Below are 25,199 nucleotides of genomic sequence, written 5' to 3' on the forward strand. Positions count from 1 at the left end.
AGCATGTTTTCCAGCCTCCCCTGTTAGTTGGCTTCCAGCTGATTTGATCAGGCCCTGGCAGAGATTGGAGAAGGGGAGGAAGGGAGAAACTGGGATATTTCTCCCCATCCTTGTCTATCTCAATATATATTTCTATCTTTTGTTGTGTCTCTTCCTTACCTCCTGACCTCGGAAGACAGGCTTATCTTGGTTTCAGCTCTCCCTGTCCTCCAGCCTTTAGGGACAGTAGCTTTCTTCTGCTGCCTCCCTACCCCCTGCTGGGTTTATCAGCATCTTCCATGCATATATAATAACTGCCAGCCATAAATGTCCTATTTTTAAAATATGTAAATTTTTAATATGGTTTCTATTTTCTTGGTTGGGCACAAATGCCTGGTGGACATCTGAGTCTGAATTCCACTGAGCTTGGATGGCAATCAACATATAGACAAGAGTTGATGAGTTTATGCAGAAGGACGATGGGTAAAAGGAATGGTGGATTGAGGATGGGACCGTGGGACCATGGCAACAAGTAGAGGAAGCACAGTCTTTGAATGAGTTCAAATAAAAATTTTTAGTAGAACCAGAAATATGTGATGCCTACGTAAGTCCACTAGGAAACTTAAGCATCACTTAGACCCAGCATTTTTCAGATCAGGTTTCTAAAGATAGAAAGATCAGGTCACCAGTCAAGACAAGATTTGAACCTTAAATCTGGGTTTCCTATTTCCCCATCGAATGTCCATGTGGTACCATGCCATTAACCATTCTTTTTAATAGCGTGTGATTTGGCATCATTTTCCTGGATTCAATCACTTGCTCTTACCTTGTGTGATGTTTGCACTTCAGTTTCTTTTCATGTAAAACCAGGTACATTCATAGGTAATTGTACGAATTAAATGAGATAATATGTGAAAAGTACTTAGAATAGTGTTAAGTACTTAGAATAGTTAAATTCTTGAGAGTGTAAGTCATGATGGATACCAGTGTTATCAGATCTGATCAAAACATTAGGAAAAAAAATTTTTAAACGAAGGATAAGTCATTGTGCACCTTAGAGATACTGATTATGTGTGGAAGAAAAGGATTTTTTTTTTGCACTTTGTAATACATTTATAACAGTATTTAATAAAACAAAGTTTAATTTCAAATAAAGTTTTCACTTTAGAAGTTAGTTCAGTCATTATTTTTTTCTGTAAAAAGATTTTTACACCATTAGTTTCTTCTTAGTTCCACATTTTTAAGGCTTGCCATTGTCTTAAATGAGGTTTCATGATTTTCTATTTGTATAGTGTTTTAAACAAAAACATTTTTTTAAATTTCAAGATATTTTTTCCGAGAAAGTCTTCAAGTTTCGTTCTGTAATCCTCACTCTTCTTTTCCTTTAAAATTTATTGTACCCCAAAGTGCTTAAATGTTAAATATGAATGTTAAATGAAGTGACAAAGTCATTCTAATTTAATAGATCATACGGATAATGGTGACTTATTTCCTAGTGCTTTTGGTATTAGTACTTAGAAATTAACATTCATATTAAAACAAAAACAAAGCAAACAGTATAGCATACAGATACAACCAAAATCCAGTGTATTGTAAACTGTAACTTACCTTCAGTGTCTGCTAGTCCTACGCCTACTCCTGGCTGTTTTATAGTCTCTTGCCCATTCTGCCCCATCTTTCCTCTGTTTAAAAAGGAAATAAAAGTTTATATATTCAATTATAATCCTAAATGCAAATGAGGAGTCCAAGTTTGAAAAAATAGAATGACATCATATATTCAGACCTGCAACAAATTACTTGAATGGCAAATGTTGTATGAACACAATAAATCACTCTATATCATGTTAATTTTAAAGTGAAAATTTGTTTATCATTCCTATTTAGTCCAAACATAGAACCTCAAAATTCAGTGTCCTATTCATGGATCATTTATCAAAGACATGACCATCATGAAATCTTCAAATTTTGTTTTAGAATTGTTTTTTTTTCTGCCATTTTTAACTCAAGAAGGAGAAGGGTTTTTTATATCTTCACACTTTGTTATGATGAGTTATATAGATCCTTTGGTGAGAAGGGATATGTTGAATTGAATAATTTATAAATATAATATTGTAATTACATGGATTATTATTTCTTACAGAACTTTCCTGTATTTTAAGCTGTGTGTAGCACATTGGCTTTTGAAGTCATACAGCTTGGTTTCTACTTCTGGCTTTGCTGCTTTATGCTATACATCATGTAAGGTAAATCTTTCAATCTGGTGAAGACTATTTCTTCTTTTGTAATTTAAGGATAGTAACAGGAGCTACCATTTGATTATGGGAAAAACACATGGAAAATGTACGTAAGTGCTTAGCATAGTGTCTGAAACATCATAATATTCAATAAAGTACTAATAGGTAGATATGTACATAACAGCTTTAGAATTCAGCCAAAGGCTGAAAATCATTTTTAATTTCAGCCTTAAACTTCTTGGAAGGCCAAACAGATGAAGAATTCATTATACTCTGAGCACTGTAGGTTCAGAATATTGATAACGTAAGAGCCACACGATTATAGGTCACTTCTTATTTCTTCAGAGAAAAAGCTACATGGCGTACAAAAGATTTGGAAATTGCCTTTATATGTAGTTATATAAGATGTTCTAAAAAGATGGAATAAAAATGCTTAAGTGTTAAAAATGGTGCTTGAACAAAGGAATGTCTTGATACTAGACTTTCTAGACAATAATTCAAACATAGCAGTATTTACTAACAATTCATTCTTACTCTCACAAAAATATTTAGTTTGCGTTACCAGCTGAAAATGTAACCATACTTATTTCTTAAGACTCCAATTAGATCTTACTTGAAAACTGCTCTAAAGATCCTCTCATCATTCTACTGAAATGGTTCTGCACATAATGAAAGAGGAACTGATGTAAATTCAAAATCATTTTATCTTGAAAGCCATTACATTGTTCCAAGACGACAATTCTAGGTCAAAGTTTTAAACACAAATTTTTATTAAGTGATTATGTGAAGGATAATGTGCATGAAGAAATGTTATAAATTATATATATAATTATATATAGTTTGCATCTGTATACAAAAAAGTCTTGATTAAGCAATGCACAAAACTTCAATTTGTGTAATTACTTCAATGAGATTCGAGACAAACAGCTATGATAAATTAAAAAAAATTAACTTTGTCTGCCAGGATTAGACATGGAGAAAGCTTAATAACTTAGTAGCAATCTCACCTTTAGCAGTATACTATACAAGCAGAGTGGGCCAAAACACATCTTGTTACTGAGCCAAACTCAACTGAAAGTGAGGATCGTTTTAGTAGTGCTAATCGAGTAGATGAGAGTACTGAAAAATTACTATTCTATACTTTGCCAAACTTTAACAAAAGAAGTATAGTTTTTAGTAATGGTAATAAAAAATTTTTTTGATAATTTTTATTTGATCTTGAGGGCTATATTTCATATTTTAATGATGCTATTCCACTGCAGTATTTGTTTCTAGTGAAAACTGATTTTAACATTTGGTATTTAGCCAAAATGTGTATTAGGTGCATTTCTAAGATTATACAGAAAACTTGCAGCACTGTGAAGCTAAATGAAGTACAAAGGAAATGTAACTGTGGGTCTTAAAGGATGCAATTTTTCTGAATTCCCAATAAATAATCTTCATCTCAGGACATTCTGACTGCACAGGTTATAATTTATCTTTGTTAAACAATCACCAAATAGTTATTGAACACTTATGCTAGCCCAAGCAAAACTGTGTTAGATACAAAGAGAGACAGAAAAGAACCACCAAATACTGTTTTTTACTTATATCCTGTAATGCTTTAGAAAAGAGAATTTTCTTTGTGCTCATATGGCAAAAACAATAGCCTCCTACGCAGTTTTAAAAGCTTTTGATTTACAAGAGAAACAGGAAAATGGGAAAAAGCAAAACTGAAATGTGGTTTGTGTGTAAAAAAAACCCAATCTACTTCCACTTCAGACATTCAGATATTGAGGAAATAATGTATTTTACGCTCTGAAAGTTGTAACTTTATCATCAGTGTTAGATTATACATTTTGAAAGGTACAGATAAATTGGAAGGATAGTAAGTGATGTGTGGTGCAAAACCTTTACAAATTTATATGATATTCACAGCTTGGAGAGAGAGGAATGTAATGAATTTGTAGAAATTCTCTTCAGTTAAATTGGATCATCAGAGTCTGCGGACTAATGAGATCACACTCCTTTTAGAAATAACTGTCAATAAAAAAAGAACTGATTAAATACAAATAACTCCATTGAATCCACAGCCTAGGTCTCAAAAAAAAAAATAGACAGATAATCGAATAATTAGTCAATTTAAGTAGGAAAAATGTAACCCGAAAATCACAAAATAAACATTTTCACTTTACAAATCCCTTTTCCCCATTATTTTGCTTTTATAAACTTGAGCCATTATCTAAATATTAGAACTATTCTGGGGATCAAAAGGAAAGATTCATAAAAAACCGTGATAGTAAAACAAAGAGAAACAGAAATTCCGCTCCCAGAGATGGTTTCACTTAACGGAGAAAATGAAAAAGACCCCCTAACAAGGGCCCAGACTAGGGATCTTCAAACTCACTTTGCAAAGGGCCAGACAGTGAATGATCTGAATAGTCCCGGTTGTAATTATACAAGTCTGCCCCTAGAGCACAGACAACATTAGACAACACATAAGCAAACTGGTGTGGTCGTGTTCCAATAAAAGTTAATACATGGACACTGAAATTTCAAATTCATGTAATTATCATGTGTCACAAAATGCTATTCTTCTGGGTTTTTGGGAAACATTTAAAAATGCAAAAGCCATTTTTAGTTCTTCACAGACCTTACAAAACCAGGCAGCAGGCTGGACTCACCCTGGGCTAGATCCTGGAGCTCCATGGCCCAATGGTGTTTTTGAAAACTTAGAAAACTAGTTACTGGAGAAAGTCAGGAAGTTTAGATTTTGATATTGGAATAGAGATAACATATTTATCTTGGATTTATCTTGGATGCTGCTAGATTTTGCCACCCATATGACTAAACCCATTCTAACACATTTAAAATACAGTCTGCTTTAGTTTTGCATTTTATTTGCAATATGATTTTCTCGAGGCTTAACGTATTATAAATTAACTTTATTCCAAGAGTATCTATTTGGGGACCTATGCCCTGCTTGTTATTTGTTCTAGAAAATATGGATCCACTTCAAAATCTTCCATTTTAATGGTAGAGGAATTTATAGTTGAAAAGTCTACATGAGTGGCCCAATGTGCTATTTCAAATGTGATATATGAGTTCTTTAAATATGTTTAAATATCTCCTGATTCAAAATCAATTAATCTATGCATTATGCAATTAAAGCATCCATATATTACTGCTGCTGAACTTGATTCAGGCATAGCTAAGTTATTATTATTTTAGCAGTTTTTCTATTAAATACAGAATGCACTGATTAAGTAGTCCTGATGGTGACCAGCATTCATGCTTAGAATTCATTAAGTTAATCCAATCTTTCCTGAACAGTCTATTTTTTACATAGGCATAAACAGTTGAAGTGCTTCAGGGACACTGACTCAGACTTGGATAATTATCTAGTTATTTCCTTTTCAATGTTAAGAAAAGCTTACTCATGAGGCTGTTAACTTTCCAGTGGGGGGGAAAAAAACAAACAAACCACCACTTACATCCTTGGAATAGGAAATAGATTAGTGTCCCCTGCAGTGCTGCTGCTTCCTTCACTGTCCACGCTATACCCACTGCCAAAGCTGCTGCCCGAGGAGCCAGTGGACACGGAGCTTTCTGCAGGCCGGTGATTGGTGGGCTTGGCTGCATGGTGTGGGAAGAGTCAACACCACAGTCAATCAATGAACCTCCCATTGATCTCCGAATGCATACTTATATGTTTTCTTCATTTACGTGTGTAAAGAAACAGCTCTAGCAAGAACTCCACATCTCTTAACCTGCCTTTCATTTTCTTTTCCTTAACCAGTAACTCTCAGTGGCAACAATAAAGCCCTTGATTGTTTTTGTTGGATATAAAAGAAAAAAAATTAACTTCTAGGAATCAACCATCACATTTTTAGACTGAGTTAAATAGTATTATTATTACTTGTGATTTCTTTATAGAGTATTGCAATAACGATATGGCAAACAAATAAGAATTGTGGCTATTTCATGGAGAAAGGAATTTAGGAAAACTTGGGTAGACAGAAATGACAGAATATGTGAAAATTGCTTACTTACTTCCCATATTAATAACGAGTAATTTGTTTTTCTCCTGAGAAGTGAAGATGCAAAATAGAAGACATAATTTCAGGAAATGACTGAAAATCCTGGACTTGTTTGTATGTAGCTCTACCAACTACCTCCAGCAGGTTTTTAAATTTGAAGATATTTGTTTCCCCTTAGGCATGTCCTAGTTTATGACTGGGAATTGTTTTAAATAACCCATAAGTTTGATTTTTTGTATATAAGAATCCATATTCCCATAGAAGAGTTATGAATTTGTGTTATAAATTATGCAGTAAGAGAATGGTAATGTTGTTAGCAGAGTTCTAGATTAGAGATTTGGGAGGAAATTCTGATGCAAAAGGAATGAAAAGAAGGCAAGTGTAGGCGATTGGGATTGACATGTATACACTGATGTGTATAAAATTGATGACTAATGAGAATCTGCAGTATAAAAAAACAAACAAAAAACAACTAATACTAAACTTTCTTTGGGTTATTTGTATGGAAATATGTTCATATAAATGTTTCAGACATTACATAAAATTTCTAAAAATCTTATATGTTCTGGTGTAATGTTATAAATAATAATTCTAGTTATTACTTTAAAATGTATATCTCAGAAATAACTAAAAAAAAAAAGAAGGCAAGTTTTTCCTCTTTTTTTATGGGGGTGGAGATTCTCTAGGCAAATTTTTGAAATTGTCATTTGTCTTCTGCCACGTGGTCAGAGTTTAAGAGCATGAGCTCTGATCACACGGATCTGGTTTTGAATCCCAACTCCTGCTGAAGTTAACTCTAGGTGGTCTCCGTTTCCTCATTTGAAAATAATGGGGTCAGTAAAGCCCCCCTCATAAGACTGTGATTATGAGGAGTGAGATAAAACAGGAACTCACTCTTCTTTGTCTTGTGATTTAATTTGCTGTACCCCCAAGCTCTTCTTCAGGGCTTTATGGTCAATGGCTGTTCTCCACTGAACAGTGCACCTGGTCCCAGACAATGAATTCACCTCGATTCTCTTCTAATTTTAGATGTATTCTAGGCTGCAAAAGTACTTAAGAGTCTCTCTCCTCCATAAATACTCTCCTCCTGTTCACTCAGGAGTTTCTCAAGCAGTTGGACAGATCCACACTGGGTAAAGAGTTGATAATCATTTAATGATCCTAAATGACCAACATTTTTCTTAAGGAAATGTATAAAAACACAATGACAATCCGGTGGAGTTTTAACCAATATACCCAAATAAAGTGAAAAGCATAGATACTGTGAGGGAAATCATCTGAGGGCAGGAAACTCTCCATCAGATTAGCCAGGATCAAGTCTTGCAAAGGCTTTAGCTTTTCCTAATTTCTTCCCTTCTATTTCTGAACTAACAGTTTCTCTAAAGCCACCAGAAATTTTCATACTATCTATTCCAGTGATAGTAGGATTCCTTTCCCAGAATAGAGAAGGAAGAAATGTTTGATAATTAGTCAGTTATATATCAGGTATCTATAAATTGGGAATAGCTAGTTAGAAAAGGGTCTGAATCCTGTTAAATAGCCAGTCACCAGTGAATTAAGAGTAACTCACAGGACTAGATTTCCAGGAAAAGAATAATAGTCATAATATTTGTTTAATATTTTCTTCAACTTATGTAGAAGAAAACCAGCTGACGTATTTAGTGTTAAAGACCTTTTAAAAGGATAAGTTAAAAAATGTAAAGGTAATATGACTGATATAAAATTATGAACATTATAAAGAATATTAAACTGTATAACCAACCACATAATGAGTCAGATAAGTCAACTGATTGTAAACAAGGAAAAGCTATCATACCTTTTGATTGTCATTATATAATACAACCTACTAGATTGTTAATAATTTTTAGTATGATATTGAATGTAAAAATTTAATTTCATCAACTGGAAAATCTCAATATAGCATTTTCAAAGACAAACCTTAATTAATAGACATTAATATTAAAATCAATTTATCTTTACTAATTTAAAACTTTTTTTATTCCAGAGCAATCTCACAATATATAAAAATATCCACATTATAGAAATGATGTCTTCTTATTTACATATCAAAATATCCAATCTTTTCTTTTGCAAACTTTGATTTTACCTGATGCAATTTCTAGTTCTATTCCTCTTCTGGGAAATTTGAGAAATGTGAACAGAATGTAAAACAATATAATAATAGAAAAGGAACAAGGATAGAAATAAATTTAAGGAAAGCCAGTTTTGTCATACTGCCTAGGTGAATAGAAATTTCATTTGGAAAACCTGTGTAAGTGTTGTCAATATTTTAAACGCAAACAAGTAATAGTTTATAAGAAATATTACAAGAAAGAAAAATATAGGGAACATATACATATTTCAGAATAAGTCTAAGTCTACCTTAACATCTTTGCAAAACAAAATTACATGTAATGTTGAATCTAAAGAAATTTTAGGCGGTTAGGTGAATAATTCAAATGAGTCTAGATATTTGGCATTATCTCAAAACATCTGGTGCATGACTGAATTTTTTTTATACTTAACCTGGTATGTAAGCATAGAGATAGATAGCCTGACATTTAGTTAGTTTTTGAAAATGACTTAAACTAAAATGCAGAGTGGATCTTCCCTGTACAGGGCTATATATACATAGCATAAAATGAGATTAAAAATACAGAAATGGTGAGGTTTTGATAAGCTGGTGCTAAGAGTCCAAATATTTTAAAAGTTCTTTTTCAGTTACTTGAAACAACACGTCTATTTGCTAATTTCTTTTAATTGAATCAGCCCCACATAAGAAACCATCAACTCAATTAAACTGAACTGTATTTCTGCAAACTTCTTAGTGAATAAAGTGCTTTTAGGATTTAATGTTGGAGGCCAGATCGTATGCAATTTCAAGACATCTCACGATTTCAGTCAAGTTCTTTAGTTTGCCTCTCGAAGTCCTTTATCATCTGCTTCTTTCCATATGTACCTCCCATAATTTTCCTTTGTATACCCTTCACTGAAGCCCATTCAGACCACTCACTCTGAATCCCTATGGTTTGGCTTTTTTTCTCCTGAGCTCTAGCCAAGCCTCTTCTTTCCAGTTTTGTTATACCCTCCTCTGACCCTGTCACTTTCTCATATCTAAATTATACTCATCCGGAAAGGCTCAGCTCAGATAGAACCTGCTTCATACATTTTCCTCATCTTTACAATCAGAAGTGAACTTCTATACCTAGACTCTCATAGCACATAATTTTTTTCTTTTATGGCAACTGTCACTTTCTATCTTTAATTGTAGTTTTTACATTCATGTGGCTATTGGAAACAGAACCTACCTATGTTTGCTCCATGGTAGCATTCTTAAAAGCTTAATCCTGGGACTATACTTAAGCAATATTTAATAAATTGATAGTAAAATTATAATGATAACATATTAATAATTATTTCCTTTAACCAAACAACTTAAAACATCTGAGTGATTTAGTAAGATTTTTCATTTTTAATCCAGTTCTGTTGATACAAATCAAAAAAATCTCATCAAAGATACCACAATATAGGTTTTTTTTTAATCCCACTTTCTTTGTCAATGCAATTTTGGGTAACCTAGCTTTTTTGGTAGCTTTTAAAATCAGAGATTCAACTTTAATCTGTCATACTGTATATAAAAATGTGATCACTCAACCAGTTGTTCTATTATCGCAATTCCCTCAAAACTGGTTTGACTGAAAGAAATATTTAATGATAATACATGAAACATGGGAGAGCATATACTTGTGAATTCAAAAAATTCTTAACAGACCATGAATATTATATATATATATTTCTAAATTGAAGTGACAAAATAATTTGTATGGTAACATTCCATGGGAGGCACTAGATGGTGCTAATACAGACACTAGTACTTAGGCTGATTGCACCTTTTGGTATACAGACAGGTGGTGAGCTCCGGTTTATATTTCAGTGTAATGTCTCTCTTTCTATGTTCTTGTAGAAAATATTATTTTAAAACATTAAAAATAAATATGACTTTCCATAATTTTATGATTTCAAAATTAACAATTTAAAAATATTGCTTTATTTTTCCAAATCTTGAAATCAGAATTTCAGAAATCATGTATTATGCACCTGTGTATTACATATGAAAATATTTATTTTACATTAGAATTGAGATTTATTTAATAATGAAAAACATTTTTGGAGCCATTTTCTTAAAGAGTTACATTTTGGGGGACCTTCTTTCTTTTTGAATTTTTATTTGTACTATTTACCAACTAGAAAAAAGAATGTATCATATAAATATGTGATGGAAGAAGTCCACTCCTACAAAGAGGGTCCCTATACACTAGAAGAATAAATACTAGCGTGTTGAAGAATTTTGTGACTCAGTTATTGAGGGGGCATTTCAGGTAAACGTATTTATTTTCTGTGAGGCAATTCAATCTGTTTTAAATTATTCATTGACCTCTTCATTTTCTGCGGCTTCTAGGTGGTTAGAAAACATTTTATTACTCCTCTGTGGCTAACCTTAATTAAACCTGGTAGTGTCTCTTTGACTGAACATCTGTCTTCAATTAGTTTGCTCTGTTGATTTTTCCCCTCTACTATATATACATACTTAAAAAATGCAGAACTATCACTGTGCCTATCACACGATGGCAGCACCATGCGCAAAGTCTCAGATCAGAATTGTAGACGATTTTATAATTGTGGAATCATGGAAATTAAAAGCTGGTAAGGACTCTAAAGATAACCTGTTCCAGAACCATCATCTTGCTTATAGAAAAACTAAGCCCTGGAAAGTTTAAGTGACTTGTTCCAGTTCACAAAGCAAAACTGAAAAGTGCTCATCTACTTTTCTATCACATTGAATTGTCTCAAATTAAGAGAGGTTGCCTACCTTAGAATTCAGTGCTTGGAATGTATGAAGCCTCACTTCCATTGGTTTTTTATCTTTGGTCTAGTTCAAAGGTATTTCCAAATATTTCAGGAGTAATTTATTATGTAGGTAACCTGTAATTTCCCAAATTACTTGGTTGATGCAGTATTAATATTATCTTCATAGATACAATGTATAGGATTTTAGGATCAACTGCTTGAAATTAAGAGAAATCAATCAATAATCCTTTTGCTTATTCCAATAGTATAATGATGGAACTGAAATAACTACCTGGCTATTTTAGAAATTATATACTTATAGCATGCTTTTTTTTTTTTTTGGTTCTTTAGCTAGTTTAACTTTAATTTAGCTGGTATTAACTTTAGTGACGTTTTCTACTTTATCTCCTTTACCTTTCACTCTTTCTATTTATCTATCTACCTATTATTTTTGCTGTTGTTTTAGTTGTTATATTTACTAAAGGGATTTTGCAGTTTTATCTCATTTGTTGATTGGATTTGGATGTAGCCCTGAAAAATGTCAACTTTTAGTTTCCACTGTTACCAGCACTGTTGGTAGGTTTCCCCTCGAATTATGTGCAATAACATTTTTAGGTTTTCTACTATCATCCAGGGGTATTAAGAAGGGGTGTTGCATCTTACAAGGACTTTAGAAATTTAGTATACTTTTTTCTGAATTTAATTCAGTATATTCGTTATCCAATTTGGAAAAATTTTAAAGAAGACACTAGAAAAATGGCATAGGTAGCTTCAATACAACTATTTGTAGGAATGTTCACATACCTCCAAATTACAAGTTTTCACAAATAAAAGTATTTAAAATAGACAACTCTGATTTCTACAATATATCAGTCATTTGTAAACCCTTGGGTGGGGTCAGTGAAAGGAAGGATGTCACTGAAATATTTTTTAAATGAAAAATTATTGGTGATTATATTACCTCTCTCCCACGGTCGTTGAGGATGAAATTAACACTAACACTCGGCTTGGTCACTCAGAAAAACTAATTATATATATCAGAAAGTTACAACAAACTTATAAAAATCAAAATATGTCCCTCAAGATATTCCATATTATTCACATAGTAGCTTCTTTCAGAGAGGGAGAGGAAGATGCGATGCTTCTATTTTCTATGTCCTGGGAAATGTGGTAAAGCTTTAAATCATGTCCGCACTCTTCCCTCTCCATCCACATTGGCCTTACAACTGACTTTTTCAAGACGTTTTAATAATCAGTTCAATCTTTTTTGATCTAATGTATCACCATTTTGCAGGTGTCTCCCATTCACTCCCTAGCTTTATGGATAATAGGATCAATGATCACTTTAGGGAACAAAAGTAATAGCATATAACTTCAATACAACACGTATTGGAAATGAGAGTAAAATTAGCTTAATAACATGGTAGAGGATTTTTTTCTTACATAAATACAATATGTGATGGCTCAGTGTACTATAGTTCTTGCATTTATGCTATAATGTTGCCTTTTAAGTGTGTCTTCCTTTCTAAAGGTGTTTTTGGTTCAGAACTTATTTTGGAAGAAGACACTTAAAATAAATACAGTTTAAGTGGGGACCAAAATTTCAGAGTAAATAATGGATAAAAGTTTAATTAAGACATCATAAAGAAAGTAAATTCATTTTATCTTTAATAAGTTTAGTTTATAATTCTCGCTATGTCCAAATAAATAGAATGAACAAAGAGTTTATCAAGGAGACCAAGTTTTGGTTTTGTGCTAAAAAAATGCTAACACAATTAAGATCTTTACCTTTAGCTAACACAATAAAGATCTTTACCTTTAAAAGATTAAGAGTAAGGAGAATTATATTTGAAAGAAAAAAATCTTCAAGATCTACATCAATTTTCAAGGGCAACTCAATTTTTCAATATTTATTTCATTCTCCTTTGAAACTGAAATATTCTCTCTCACAGTTTGCTTGCAAAACAAGTGGTCCTGTTTGAGTGAAAGTAATTATAAAAATAGTTTTGAAAAATGTTCTTACATAATCCTGAAACTGATCACCTAGATCATGAATACTAAGATAATAAGGATGTTATCTTTAAACGGAATCCAAATAATTTGATTTATATAAAAATCCTGTCCAAAGGAGACATTTCCAGTGCAAATACAAATTAATAATAGCATACTGATTTACATGGCTAATGCTACAACAAACACTGGGTATTATTTTTCATATCATTCAAATGTAGTCAGTGGCCATAAAGAGGAATTTAGACAATTATTTGGTAAACATATGTCCAGTCCCATGGAATCCATCTCTAATTAATTTCATTAATATTCCTACCTTCTCCAAATAGATCATTTTCAAACACTTTCTCTCCTCCTATACTTGGTTATATCCCAGTGAACTGTAAAGATTACAAGAGAGAACCAGACCAGAATAACAAAATAATTCTACTTTCAGATATTTCTAAACATGATGGTGTCTGTGCATATAAACTTAAGTCAATGACTAATTGCAACGTTCTACTTCAATTTCAGTTGAAGATAGACAAAACTCATGCTTTTGTCATTCTTCAAATTTTTTCCACATACCTTTAATCGGTTATTTGATAAATATTACTAGGATGGGATATTTATGGGGACAGTGATTTTTGTCTATTGTGTCCACTGCAGAATCATTAACACTTTGAAGAGTTCCTGAAACATACTTACTATTCATTAAAAAAATGTGTGTATGAATGTGAATAAATGATGAGCAACTAATATGGGTAATTCAGATAATATTTTCTGTAAATGATAAATAACATTTTCAGAATTCCCTTTTTAGCTTTAATTATTTAAAAACACAATAAATTATATGTTTGAAATTAAGGATCAAGGATTAGGTAAGAGGTAAGAAACTTAACATTTCCTCAAATTTGAATCAAAGTGATGATCTTCAGTGTTTCTACTGTTATTTATGCCAACAATGAATTTGCAAAGTATAGGACCACTAATATAGATAATCCAATAGAAGATTAAAAAAACAAATAATTTATAAATGTTTCTCCAATAAATTTTATCATCAAAATAAGGACACACAAAAAATGTATTCTATCTTTAAAATACTCCCTTTCATTCTACCTTAGGCTAGGAACAACTTGATTAAAGTTGACAACTTACCAGACAAACTGCAAATGTAAATAATGAATATGGGCATATAATCATAATGTAACGTAAATCATGCCCAATAAAATATTTAAAATAAGAATATAAAATGAAAAATCATGTCAATCTTAAATTATAAATTAACATTAAATAAGAAAAGAAAGTAGGGGTTCCAAAATGCAATCAATACAAGATATAAAAAGCATAGAAAATTTAGAGGCAAATATGATAATTATCTCTTGTAAGAAATTTCTATTTATCCAACCTCATTGACTATTGGAAAAATTATGATTGTACCCAGGTATAGATCAGTGGCTTTTAAATATTTTGGTCTCAAGACCCCTTTTCCAGTCTTAAATATTGTTGAATTTCTTAAAGAACTTCGCTTTATGTGAATTATATCTATCAATATTTATCATATTCAAAATTAAGAAAAAGTTAACATAAGCAGTTGACAAATACATATTCCATTAGCCATCAAAGCAATGATGTCACAACATCTCATGGAAATGTAGGAAAAGTCCACTGCACACTAAGGAAGGAATGAGAGTAAAAAAGACAAATTACATCTTAAGAGTCTTAAGAATTTTTTGACCTTGTAGAGTCCTGAAAAGGTCTCTGGGACACCTAGGGATCAATGGACACACTTTGAGAATCACTGGTCTACATCTACAGTGATGAAAATGAAGTATGAACTGTGAAAATGAAAAAAACAAAACAAAACAATTAGCACCAGCTTTTTTTGACAATCATCTTAAACCAGTATATACATGACAATCATTCTATGGTGTCTTTTATTTTTTATTTTCTGCAGTAAAAAAATCAAGTTCTAATGCCTTACTTGAAAAGATTTATTATTATTATCATCACCCTTTTAATTTCTCTAAGGTTCTTCAGAATTTGTTTCACCCAGAACTTCACAACTCTAGAATTATAAGGTCTGAGTTAAATATTATATGTATCATAAAAATTTGCTTGTCTGTTCTATTTTTGCCTAAAAAAACACACAAAAAACTTTATTACACAGAAATCCAGAGTAAGTAATGAAGTTTAGCAGGCATAAAACAATGCAAATTCTTCCCAAAACGGCTTTTCTCTACACTGTCTCTTCAATTTTCTTGTACATTAATAGTTGGATGGAGCCAAAGTAGTTATTTACTTTAAAAATGTCAGTAGCAATGAGAATGCTTTACAGCAAACTAAAAGTATATATAGAAAGTATATATATATCCATATAGAAAGAAATTTGAATTGTGTAGTATAAAAATTGCATTTTCTCTCTCTTTAGATTCCGACCTCATTTTACCTAAAGAGTCAGATAAAAATATAATGTGACCTGTATGTATAACTGAATCACTTCGCTGTATACCAGAAACTAACACAACATTGTAAATCAACTATACTTCAAAAAAATTTTTTAATAAAAATAAAAGCTATAAGATCTTTGAAAAAAAAATAATGTGACCTATAGAACTTAAAATAATGTGGTTTTTAATTTCAAATGTCTTAATGAGGAAAAGTAGATTTTGCTTCTGTGTTCTTTTAAGAACAAATAAAGTAGAAGTAGAAATTTTATTCCATTGTCTTTCTTATGTTTAAAAATAGGGACCTACCTCCTGACTTTTTCTCTAATTTTTTTTTACTTTTTTTTTTTTTTTTTTGGCCACACTTTGAGGCTTGTGGGATCTTAGTTTCCCAACCAGGGATTGAACCCAGGCCCTTGGCAGTTGAGAGTGTGGAGTCATAACTACTGGACCACCAGGGAATTCCTACCTCCTGATTTTCATCAAGCATTTTCTTCTTAAAATCTTATCTGTTCTTGTTTGATTTGTAATATTAATATTTTGATTAGTTTCTGTTCAAATGATCACTTAATTAATTTTATCTTTCAGTATTTTAAAACACATTGAGGTATAAAGCTATGGTTCTATCTACATTATTTCTCTTTATACATCTGAAAACTGTAATACCCCAATCAAAATATTGCTGAAATGTTTTCATTTGAAATCCGTAAGTTTTTTTTGTCACCTCAATGATTAAAATATATATTTACAGACTCAACAAAGTAATAAAATAAAAAAGGCTATTTTTCACAGTCTGACTCGTTATACATAAAGATTCCTTTCATCCTATCCCATCCCCCTATGTCCCCCTCCCTCCCAAAGATTATCTTGCACAACAGAGAATGGGTGAAATATCATGGTTTTACATAATGTAGTACATTCGGATGAAAAGTGGGAAAAAAATCAAGTAATTCATGGATAGATATCTGCAATTAGGCAATGTTGTTAAGCAGCTACCTATTAGCCTTTGGCATTCTTCCACCTCTCCCCAGGTGGCACTTCACCCAGTTCCAGGATCCTTCCTACCCAGGCGATAACGTTCCCAGCCCCAAGCTCAGATTGTACCCTCTGTCCGTGGTCCCGCACTGTGTCCCCATCAGCCTTCTCATGCTCCACGCTTCTCATTTCTTTCCTCCATCAGCATTTCCTTGCCTGTCTCATTTGCTCTGGGTCCTGCTCTCTGCTGGTAATTTGGTAAATTAACTTTTAAAAAAAAATTTGTTTAAACCTAAAATAAAATAATTTGCAATCAAAAAATAAGTTTAACATTGTTAAAGACATGTCATAAATAGCATTTAAGGGACTTTGACATGTTAAAAATTAGGCCTTTCTCTTCTAGGATCATGTATTAATAGTCCTGCTCAATCACATAGGCCCATAGTCAGATCACGTGACAAAGGCACAGCAATACTGAAGCCAAGTTTGATACTTAGATAGGCCAGCTGGTCTTGCTATTCATATCAGATGAAATGAACATAGAAGTCCTCAGTATGAACCAGTAATTCCTTACGTGGATGGCTTGACACTCATGGCTACTACTAGAAAAGAACAAAAGTATCCATTCATGATACGTCAGTGAATTCACCTTTGGGAAGGAAGGTGCATAAACAAGAGACAGTGTCATATGTTCAGAGCTATATATTTACTGTCTGTGCCTCTGCATGTGCAGCAGAGATATTTCTGGCAATGAACGTTAAATGACTATAGGAAGATTTGAAAATGCATAACCAATCTAAGAAAATATGGAAACTCTTAAAAACCCAAAACTTTAGAAGAACACTTTGATTTTCAGAGACAACAAAGAAATACAACCCTTGCCCCCAGAGAAATAGGCAGAAAACTTTGAAAGCTGAAATCCAATTTGATTCTCTCAGATTTTTGCTGGCTATTTGCTGTGTTCACATCATTACACTTTGTTTTCTTTTTATTTTAAACTATCCAAAGTTTCCTTTTAAAAGCTTTTCTCTGCTGCCTTTCTTTGCACAAACACATTGAAATGAGGAATGTTGTCTGTTTTTATTAACCTCTTACACACATTCCAGAAGACTTCATCTCCAAATGATCTCATTCTGATTTCTTTCCCTTTTGAACCCTCTCCTTTCCAGAAACAGAGAACGCCAAATTCCTTCTGATCAAAAGTGACCATCTGCTTCCGGTCAGAAGAGAATGGACCACTGATCAGCTACTGCCTTTGTAACCAACACTTCTCTCCACTCCCAGTGCCCGCCCTGTTTCCCAACCAGCCACCCATACCACTTGCCCAAGACAGCAGCTCTCACAGAGACATGGCTTAGTCAGAGTTCACCACGGCAATATGGATAGGAAACTCTTCTTTGACAGGTGCCACAAAGGAGCCTTACGGAAAGTGGAGTTTCCAACAGCGGTCTGTGGAAGTAGTTTCAGGACCTTCTCCTACGATTCGGCCACAACAAGGGACCTTCAGTCATAGCTCCTCACATAACTCAGTCAAAGATTCATCTTCTTACTAACCTCTCCAAGCTCTCATCTTACTGCCCAGGGTGGAGGGATACTTCTATCCATCCTATATGAGTGTTTCTAAACTTAAAGCTTACCTAAAATCTCAGCATCAAACAAAAACAGCTCAGGAATTTTAAAATGCCCTTAATATATATATATATATATATATATATATATATATATATATATATATATATATATATATATATATATATATAATGTAATATATTCCATAGCAACTAAATTCATTTTCACGGTTGTAAAAATACTTCAATTTGTTTTAGTTTGGGTATAGATTTAAAAAACAACCTATCTTGAAACTCTTTTCCCTGGTTGGCGTTACCTTCTAAAATAGCCGGGCCTGTAATTCCACCAAACCAACTGGCTTGGAAAAAAACATTTCCAGGGATTTCTAAATACAAATGTAGAGTTGTTTAGGTATCAGGATGATCTAGCACAATCTGTTTAAATCCTGTCCTTCAGGTTCCCTAGCATGCAACTAAACCCTGGAGGGAGAGAAAAAGTTCTTCCTTTCTTACTCCATAATTCTTACCTGACCCATATTTTCTGCTACTTCAAGCAGAAATCTGCTGAAAAGCTCACCAAAATATATATATATATATTCATATATATATATTCATATATATATATATATGAAAAGCTCTTTAGGGGCAATTTCGTCACCCTTGATAGCAATGACTGCAGATGTACACACAGTTTCCTCTACAGAACCTGATTACTGCTGCACTCTGCTTGTGCAGTGGGAGGGTTTTACTTCCCTGGTTTGTGGCAGCTTAATTATCAGCCTTCAGAAAAGAGGATCAAGTAGGTAGACCAAGTCTAAATTGTATTCCGCCATAATTTCTAGCAACCTCTAATCATTTGTAAGGACTGGAGTGTAAACAGCAAATAAGTAAATGACAATTGTTTTTAGTGAAATCAGGAGAGTTTGATTTCAAAGGAGCCAATGTATTTAAAAAACAAAGCCTTATTAGGCACAGTCATAAACAAGGTTTAGATTGCCGATTCTGACAATTTCCAGGTATGCGTTCTTCATCAGTCATGCTGCCACACACACACCCCGACTCTCTGATGGCTCACTCAGAAAACAGAAACGAAAATATCTGCAACGAATCCCTCATCCAAAATGAGAAAATGGGAGATGAAACACTTTGCACAATGTGAAGAACTATTCTAAATGTATGAGAATATCCATTAGAGCATTATTCAAAGAAAGGGAGTTAAATGCATTTTGCTGCAAATTTTAAGACCCACATCTAGGAAAACTAGGACAAAGTATCATAGGAATACTTAAATCATGATAATTAAAAAGAGAGTGAAATAAGAGAAGCATTTGACTACTGTGACATTTACAATTATGAAATATTTGCGGTAAGAAAATAAAGTAAGAAATCAACTGAACTTATTTGATGGAAAAAAGGGTGAGAGGTGGAATTTTAAGTACTGTTGGACAGTACTAGTAAGGCTAACTAGAAAAGGGAAACTGCTTTGGTGATAGTCTATAAACTGGGCTGAGTAAATGCATATTCACAATTATCTTAATATTTAAGCTGTTTCCTTAATTGTCTGCTAATTCAAGGAACACCACAGTGGTTTGGCCTTTGTACTGCCACATCATACATCCTCCGTTGCTCCTAAATATCTGATTAGTTGGGACAAAAGCATATTAAATTTAAAAAATTTCTGAGAATACAGAGAAATGCAATAGGAAAGTACAAGTCTTAATTTTAGTTTGTGGAAAGTACAGAATCATAGAATCAAGTGTTTTAGGGCTGGAAGGGACTTAAGGGGGCAAACACTGCTATCATTTTTTTTAATCCTTTCTTTGATATATGTTTTTCTATTAAAATTAAATTTAAATTTGAATTACAATGAAGATAATTTTATAATCACCCTGGTTTGAGCCCTGTCACTGGCAGTGAGTGGCATTCTTTCTTGGGGAAAATTCCACAAATTGTTGGTGTCAAGTTAGGGACAGATATTAACTTGCTTTCCTTCCTAACAAAGCCATAGAATCAAGTCTAGGTGCCTGTCCAGAGCAAGACTCGTTGGATTTGTCTTCCTCTATCCAGAAAGCTGAGAAGATTGTGAAGTAGATCAGATGTGCAAGAAAGGAAGAGTGGAAGCATTGCCTAGATTAGCCCAAACCCGTTATTTATTTGCATGTTTATGTAAGCTCTGGTACTTTTATTTGGTAATAATTCCCCATCTATCTTATGTTTCCGACATGAAACTTTGTCCTGCAACTCAATATTCTATCATTATAGCTCGCATTAGCAACGAAGCAGTAACTTTAAATTCTCTACTGCAAGGAATCAAATGAGAAAGCAAAAACTGACACACTCATTTTAAGCTGCATCATATAACAATGGCTCAGAACCCAATGGTTTATGAATGAAATAAAGATACTTTATTTAGTACACAGGCACTTGGATATTCACATGCCCAACACATCTGATACACTTGACAACTACGGAAACATGAGTGGAAAAAATGTGTTCGTAGGATCAAGAAAGAACTTTCACCATGTAAAGGTGAATGAGTGCATTAACAATTTTTTCCTTTACTTTCCTCTAAGAATTTCCAAAATCCACTGAATTTTTTAAAAAGTTACACTTGAAATAATATTCAACAAAAACTGATCTACATTCCAACTGGTATGCTAACTCGAATTGTGAGCAGTTTAAACTTTTATCACAGTGCAACATATTTATAGTCATGCTTGAACAGATTATGTTAGTAGCATGCGTTCCATTCTGCAATATGAATACTGTTAATCTATTTCCCAACAAAAGTTAAAAGATGCCCAGTGCATAGAAAAATACAAATCACTGTAGTCAATATATTATGGGACTGATCTTGGGACTTACACAGTGATGATGAAGTCCTGAAATGCCATGCCCACAAAAGCACATTAAAAAGTGGATAAACATACTTTATCAGACAATCTCTAAAAATTAAAAGATGAGGGCTTTAAATTTGGGGATGTTCTTGCTGTGTGCTTTGAATAGCGTCTTTCTGCTCACCTCCTTCTGGCTTGACTGGTCCATCAGACATCACCTTCCTGAGGGCTAGCTGGCTTTGGTCTTGGTTGCCATTAGCTGGTGGAGGCAGATTATCAGACTGAGTTCTTTGAATGGGGAGGACTCCTGCTATGCTGTGTCTGTGCTGCTTCCTGGCATGATAAGACTGACCGCTTTTATGTGCTGCTGTGGTAGTGTGGGTGAAATGGAAACCCAGAGTATATATCCTCAGATGGAACCAGCTTGAATGTTATTCATGCAAACAGAAGTGATCTTTTGCTCTATCGAAGTAAGTTGTGTTTTCAAATGCCAAAATGACACCACATGCACAGCACTAAAGGGGGTTAAAACTGGCTGTTTCTTTGGAAATGATGACTTTGGGAGATGGGGAGAACATTCATCTATCTCCGTTGTTTGGCTGATGCCTCTTGGAATTAACAGTGCCCCTACATTTTTAAAGTCTCTGTACTCACTAAGTTCTTATATAATTCTATCAATTGAAATTACAGCAGTTAAGATGGGTGAATTGTTATGCTTTAATTGATATCTTGGCTTCCAAAGGATTTCCAATGGTTAGAAAAAAGAATAACCCTATAAATTCTCTTGTATCATATACAAAGTGTGATCCAACACAATGGACCCAACTGTGTTTCTTAATGAGATAACATGGCCTCATCGAATATGCTTAGACATACATTAATACTACATACTTTTTTGAGAATATAGGAAACATTATTTTCTTTATAGATTTTTTTTCCCAAAAGACTACAAAGTTTCTCACGTGGAAAGCCTCATTATTTCACATGCACAATTTATTAAAAATTTTAAGCGTAAAATGGTTTTTCCATTTCCCCTAGGTTCTAGAACTTGACTGTTGGTTACATGACTCTTCTGCCTAAAATTTTTTAGCGTTTTTCAGAGGTGAGACTCTCATTGCTAATCTGCTCAAAATGCTTATGTGTGTGCCTTTTATTGGTGTAATGCCTGGAAAACTGGCAGCCACTTGTGCTTATAATTCTTGTATTCTAAAGGATATTTAAGTGCACACAAAAAGGACACACAACATAGTTTTGCCTGCACACATCACAGACACAGCTACCAAATACTATGAGCCAGGTTGGATGGATGGTGGAGACAAAGGAGAAACAGCCAGTTTTTTTTTCGTTCTATGTAAATTAAAACAAAAAAGAACTAAATGAGAGAGAGCATATTTATGTATCGATACTGTTCCTACACAGACAAAGGGACAGAGAACAGAGGGAGCAGGGAATGGACAAAACAAAGCAAATGAGGAAGGACAGCAGGAAAGAAAGGCAACAGATGAACATTAAGCTGCCATGCTGAGGAATTTATTTGCGTCTTTTACTTGGTTGAAGGCGGAGTTGTTGCACGGCGGCTTCGGCAGCGGCTATAGCAGCCCCTGCATCTTCCAAGTGGGTCTGAGTGACGCTGGTTTTGCTTTGACTGCGAGATGGTCCATGAGAGCGGAGATGGCCTTCGGATGAGGATTTCGAGCTACCGGGACTACTATGGGATTTCTCAATGGTGGGAACCTGCATGTCTGGTTACAAAAGGGTAAAACATGAGTTAAATTTGCTTCAGCGTTCCTCCTGTCAAGCTGGGTCTCACACAGTTTGAAACCGTCTAAGATTTAAGTTAATCCTGTTTCTTTTTATGCAACTGCTTACCATACAGCGATGTGATTCAACACTTGGGAGACAATGTTTGGGAGGAAAGGCAAGAGGATGATAATCTTGAGAAGAGAGGTTTGAGAAGAGGAATGAATACATTCTAAGTGGTCTCATATAAATGAATATATTAACTTACAGTTTCACCAAGCAACTCTGCTAATTCTAGTAGGGACCAGGTAAGGAACAATAGGCTGACACTGCCAGCGGAGGAGTTTTTAAGTAAAATTCCTGGAGAAAGGTGTGTGAGTCACTGGGATACATGGAAGTGGGGACTGTATTATATCATCATCTCAGGTGGTTTTAGAGAATGTATATATAAGATCACACATTTACTGTGGTAGTCATAGAGAGAGAGGACTTTATACCAATCATCTTCCAGAATGTTAATTAGTGCAGAGCTGATCTGGCTAAGTGGAATCCAGCAATGATCTATACAACTCATAAGTAATCTATAGCACTTATTGTAGTCAGTGGTTTATTGTATCAACTCAGTGGCCTCCTGGACGTGACCTCAGTTTTTCATCTCCTAGAACACTTGCATTTCCAATCCAAATTGCAAAGAACCACTTTTCAATTTGCTGTACTTCCTGAGAAGAGGGGAAAAGGAAGGAATACTCAGATCCAATATAAAAATTTTTATTTAATATTTATAAATATCTCAGCATATCCTGGAAAGATACTACATGGTTCTCTCATACAGGCAGTTAACTCATTTTATGATGAAGATTACTGTTGTGTTGTAGGATAAGTGGTTAATGAACCTCCCAAAGGAAAAGCTCATTCCAATGGGAAAGCTGTGCATATTGCCAAACCCAATGTATGATGCTGCAATTAAAAAATAATAACAGTAGTTAAAAAAATCATAGAATTAGTTTGAATGCACCACTTAGGAAAGGTTTAAGTAATTTTCAGCACACCAATTGTTTTGATGACATGAGGAAAATGTTTTTGATATAATTAAAAAGCAGAATGCAAAACTGTTTATGTTCATATATTACATATATGATTTATGAGTAAGAATATACATATGAAAAAATAGGGATTTAAACAGAAGAAACATTCATAAATGGTAATGATGATTATGTCTAGTCAATGAACTGTTGAGGATTTTTATGTTTTCTTTATGAAATACCCCAACGTATTTTATAAAGTCATATTAACGTAGATTTGGGGAGCTGAAAAAGACCCAATAGCTCATATAACCCAACCTCCTCTATTTTATAGGTTGAAAAACAGAGAACCAGAGAGGTGAAGATCACAAAGGCATCAACCTAATTATGGGCTGATCTGAGACTAAAGCCCCTTTCTCCTGATTCCATATCCATTACTCTTTGCATGATATTATATTAAATATTTCCCAATATAATACCTTTCAAAAGATATTAAATATACAGGCACTCAAATTCAAGAAGATACTGAGTAAACAAACAGACAAAAGCTTTTTTCTACTTGAAATATCTCCTACCCTTGGATGGGTCAGGGAAGATACCATGGCTTCTGCTTTTGATGACAGACGGCTTTGGGGACTGCTGGCTGCTTTGACTGGAATGGGACTTGCCATGATCAATGCTTTCAGTCTGTTCTTTGAGAGGATACCACCTAGGCGTGTTATCGAGGTGAGATGTGCTAGATAAATCAATCAATACCTGAAAAAAAGTGCAATAAGTGAATAAAATTTATGGATTAAGCTGTAATTCATTTGTTGTTTTTTTTCTGTGATCTGAAACTTATTTAAGGACATAAGTCAAAGGATATAGTATAACCTTTAGGATGATGAGGTCTTCCTCATTTTTCTTCACCCATGATACTGAGAATGTCTTATGCATACCAGATGCTGTATAAACGTTTGGTTAAATCGAACTGTATGACATCTCTGACTATTAATTAAATTATTTGGAGATGATGCAAAAAGGTAGAGTCACAAGTCAATCTCTTTATGAAATAAAGTCTTCTTTTGTTAAATGGACACATGATATTCTTAAACTGGGCTAGTGTTTTTTTGCAGATTGTTTTATTTTAGTTACAAGAGGGACAAAATGAAAAAGAATGGCTAATTTTCGATTACTAACTTATTCCCTCTATTTTAAAACATACTTTACTTCACATTTGAAACAGAGATATTACCAACAGTTTACAATAAGAAAGCGCTGTGTCATGGTTTAATTGGCAACATTTTTTCTTTCTTAGTGGTACATAAACAATGGTGCATTTTACAGTAGTTGGCATCTTATATTTGAGCAGATATTAAAAAATAAAACCACACAATTGATATATGCTTTAGGTTCATGTAAACGAAAAATTATAAGGACTTCAATAAATCAGCTTTTTGAAATAGGACAATAAATCAGATATAACTGTACTCTAGAGTAGTCCTGTCTAAGACCAACATTAGTCCAAGTGGCTATACCACATGGAGCCTGCAGGTGAAGTT

The 25,199-nt window shown here is 33.5% G+C and overlaps 1 protein-coding gene across 1 annotated transcript in view; it reads right to left on the minus strand.

Annotated features, from left to right (window-relative positions):
- Positions 1-25,199, minus strand: part of PCLO (piccolo presynaptic cytomatrix protein) — a 387,719-nt gene that overhangs the window by 47,918 nt on the left and 314,602 nt on the right. Inside the window, exons 18-22 of the mRNA XM_082632322.1 lie at positions 24,234-24,414; positions 22,444-22,638; positions 21,081-21,263; positions 5,687-5,828; positions 1,588-1,661 (exon numbers count right to left, since the gene is read on the minus strand). Of these exons, the coding sequence (XP_082488448.1) occupies positions 1,588-1,661; positions 5,687-5,828; positions 21,081-21,263; positions 22,444-22,638; positions 24,234-24,414 (775 nt within the window). The remainder of the gene's footprint in view (positions 1-1,587; positions 1,662-5,686; positions 5,829-21,080; positions 21,264-22,443; positions 22,639-24,233; positions 24,415-25,199) is intronic.

The sequence above is a fragment of the Mesoplodon mirus genome, assembly GCF_964341445.2.
Source record: "Mesoplodon mirus genome assembly, chromosome: 9".
Classification (NCBI taxonomy): domain Eukaryota; kingdom Metazoa; phylum Chordata; class Mammalia; order Artiodactyla; family Ziphiidae; genus Mesoplodon; species Mesoplodon mirus.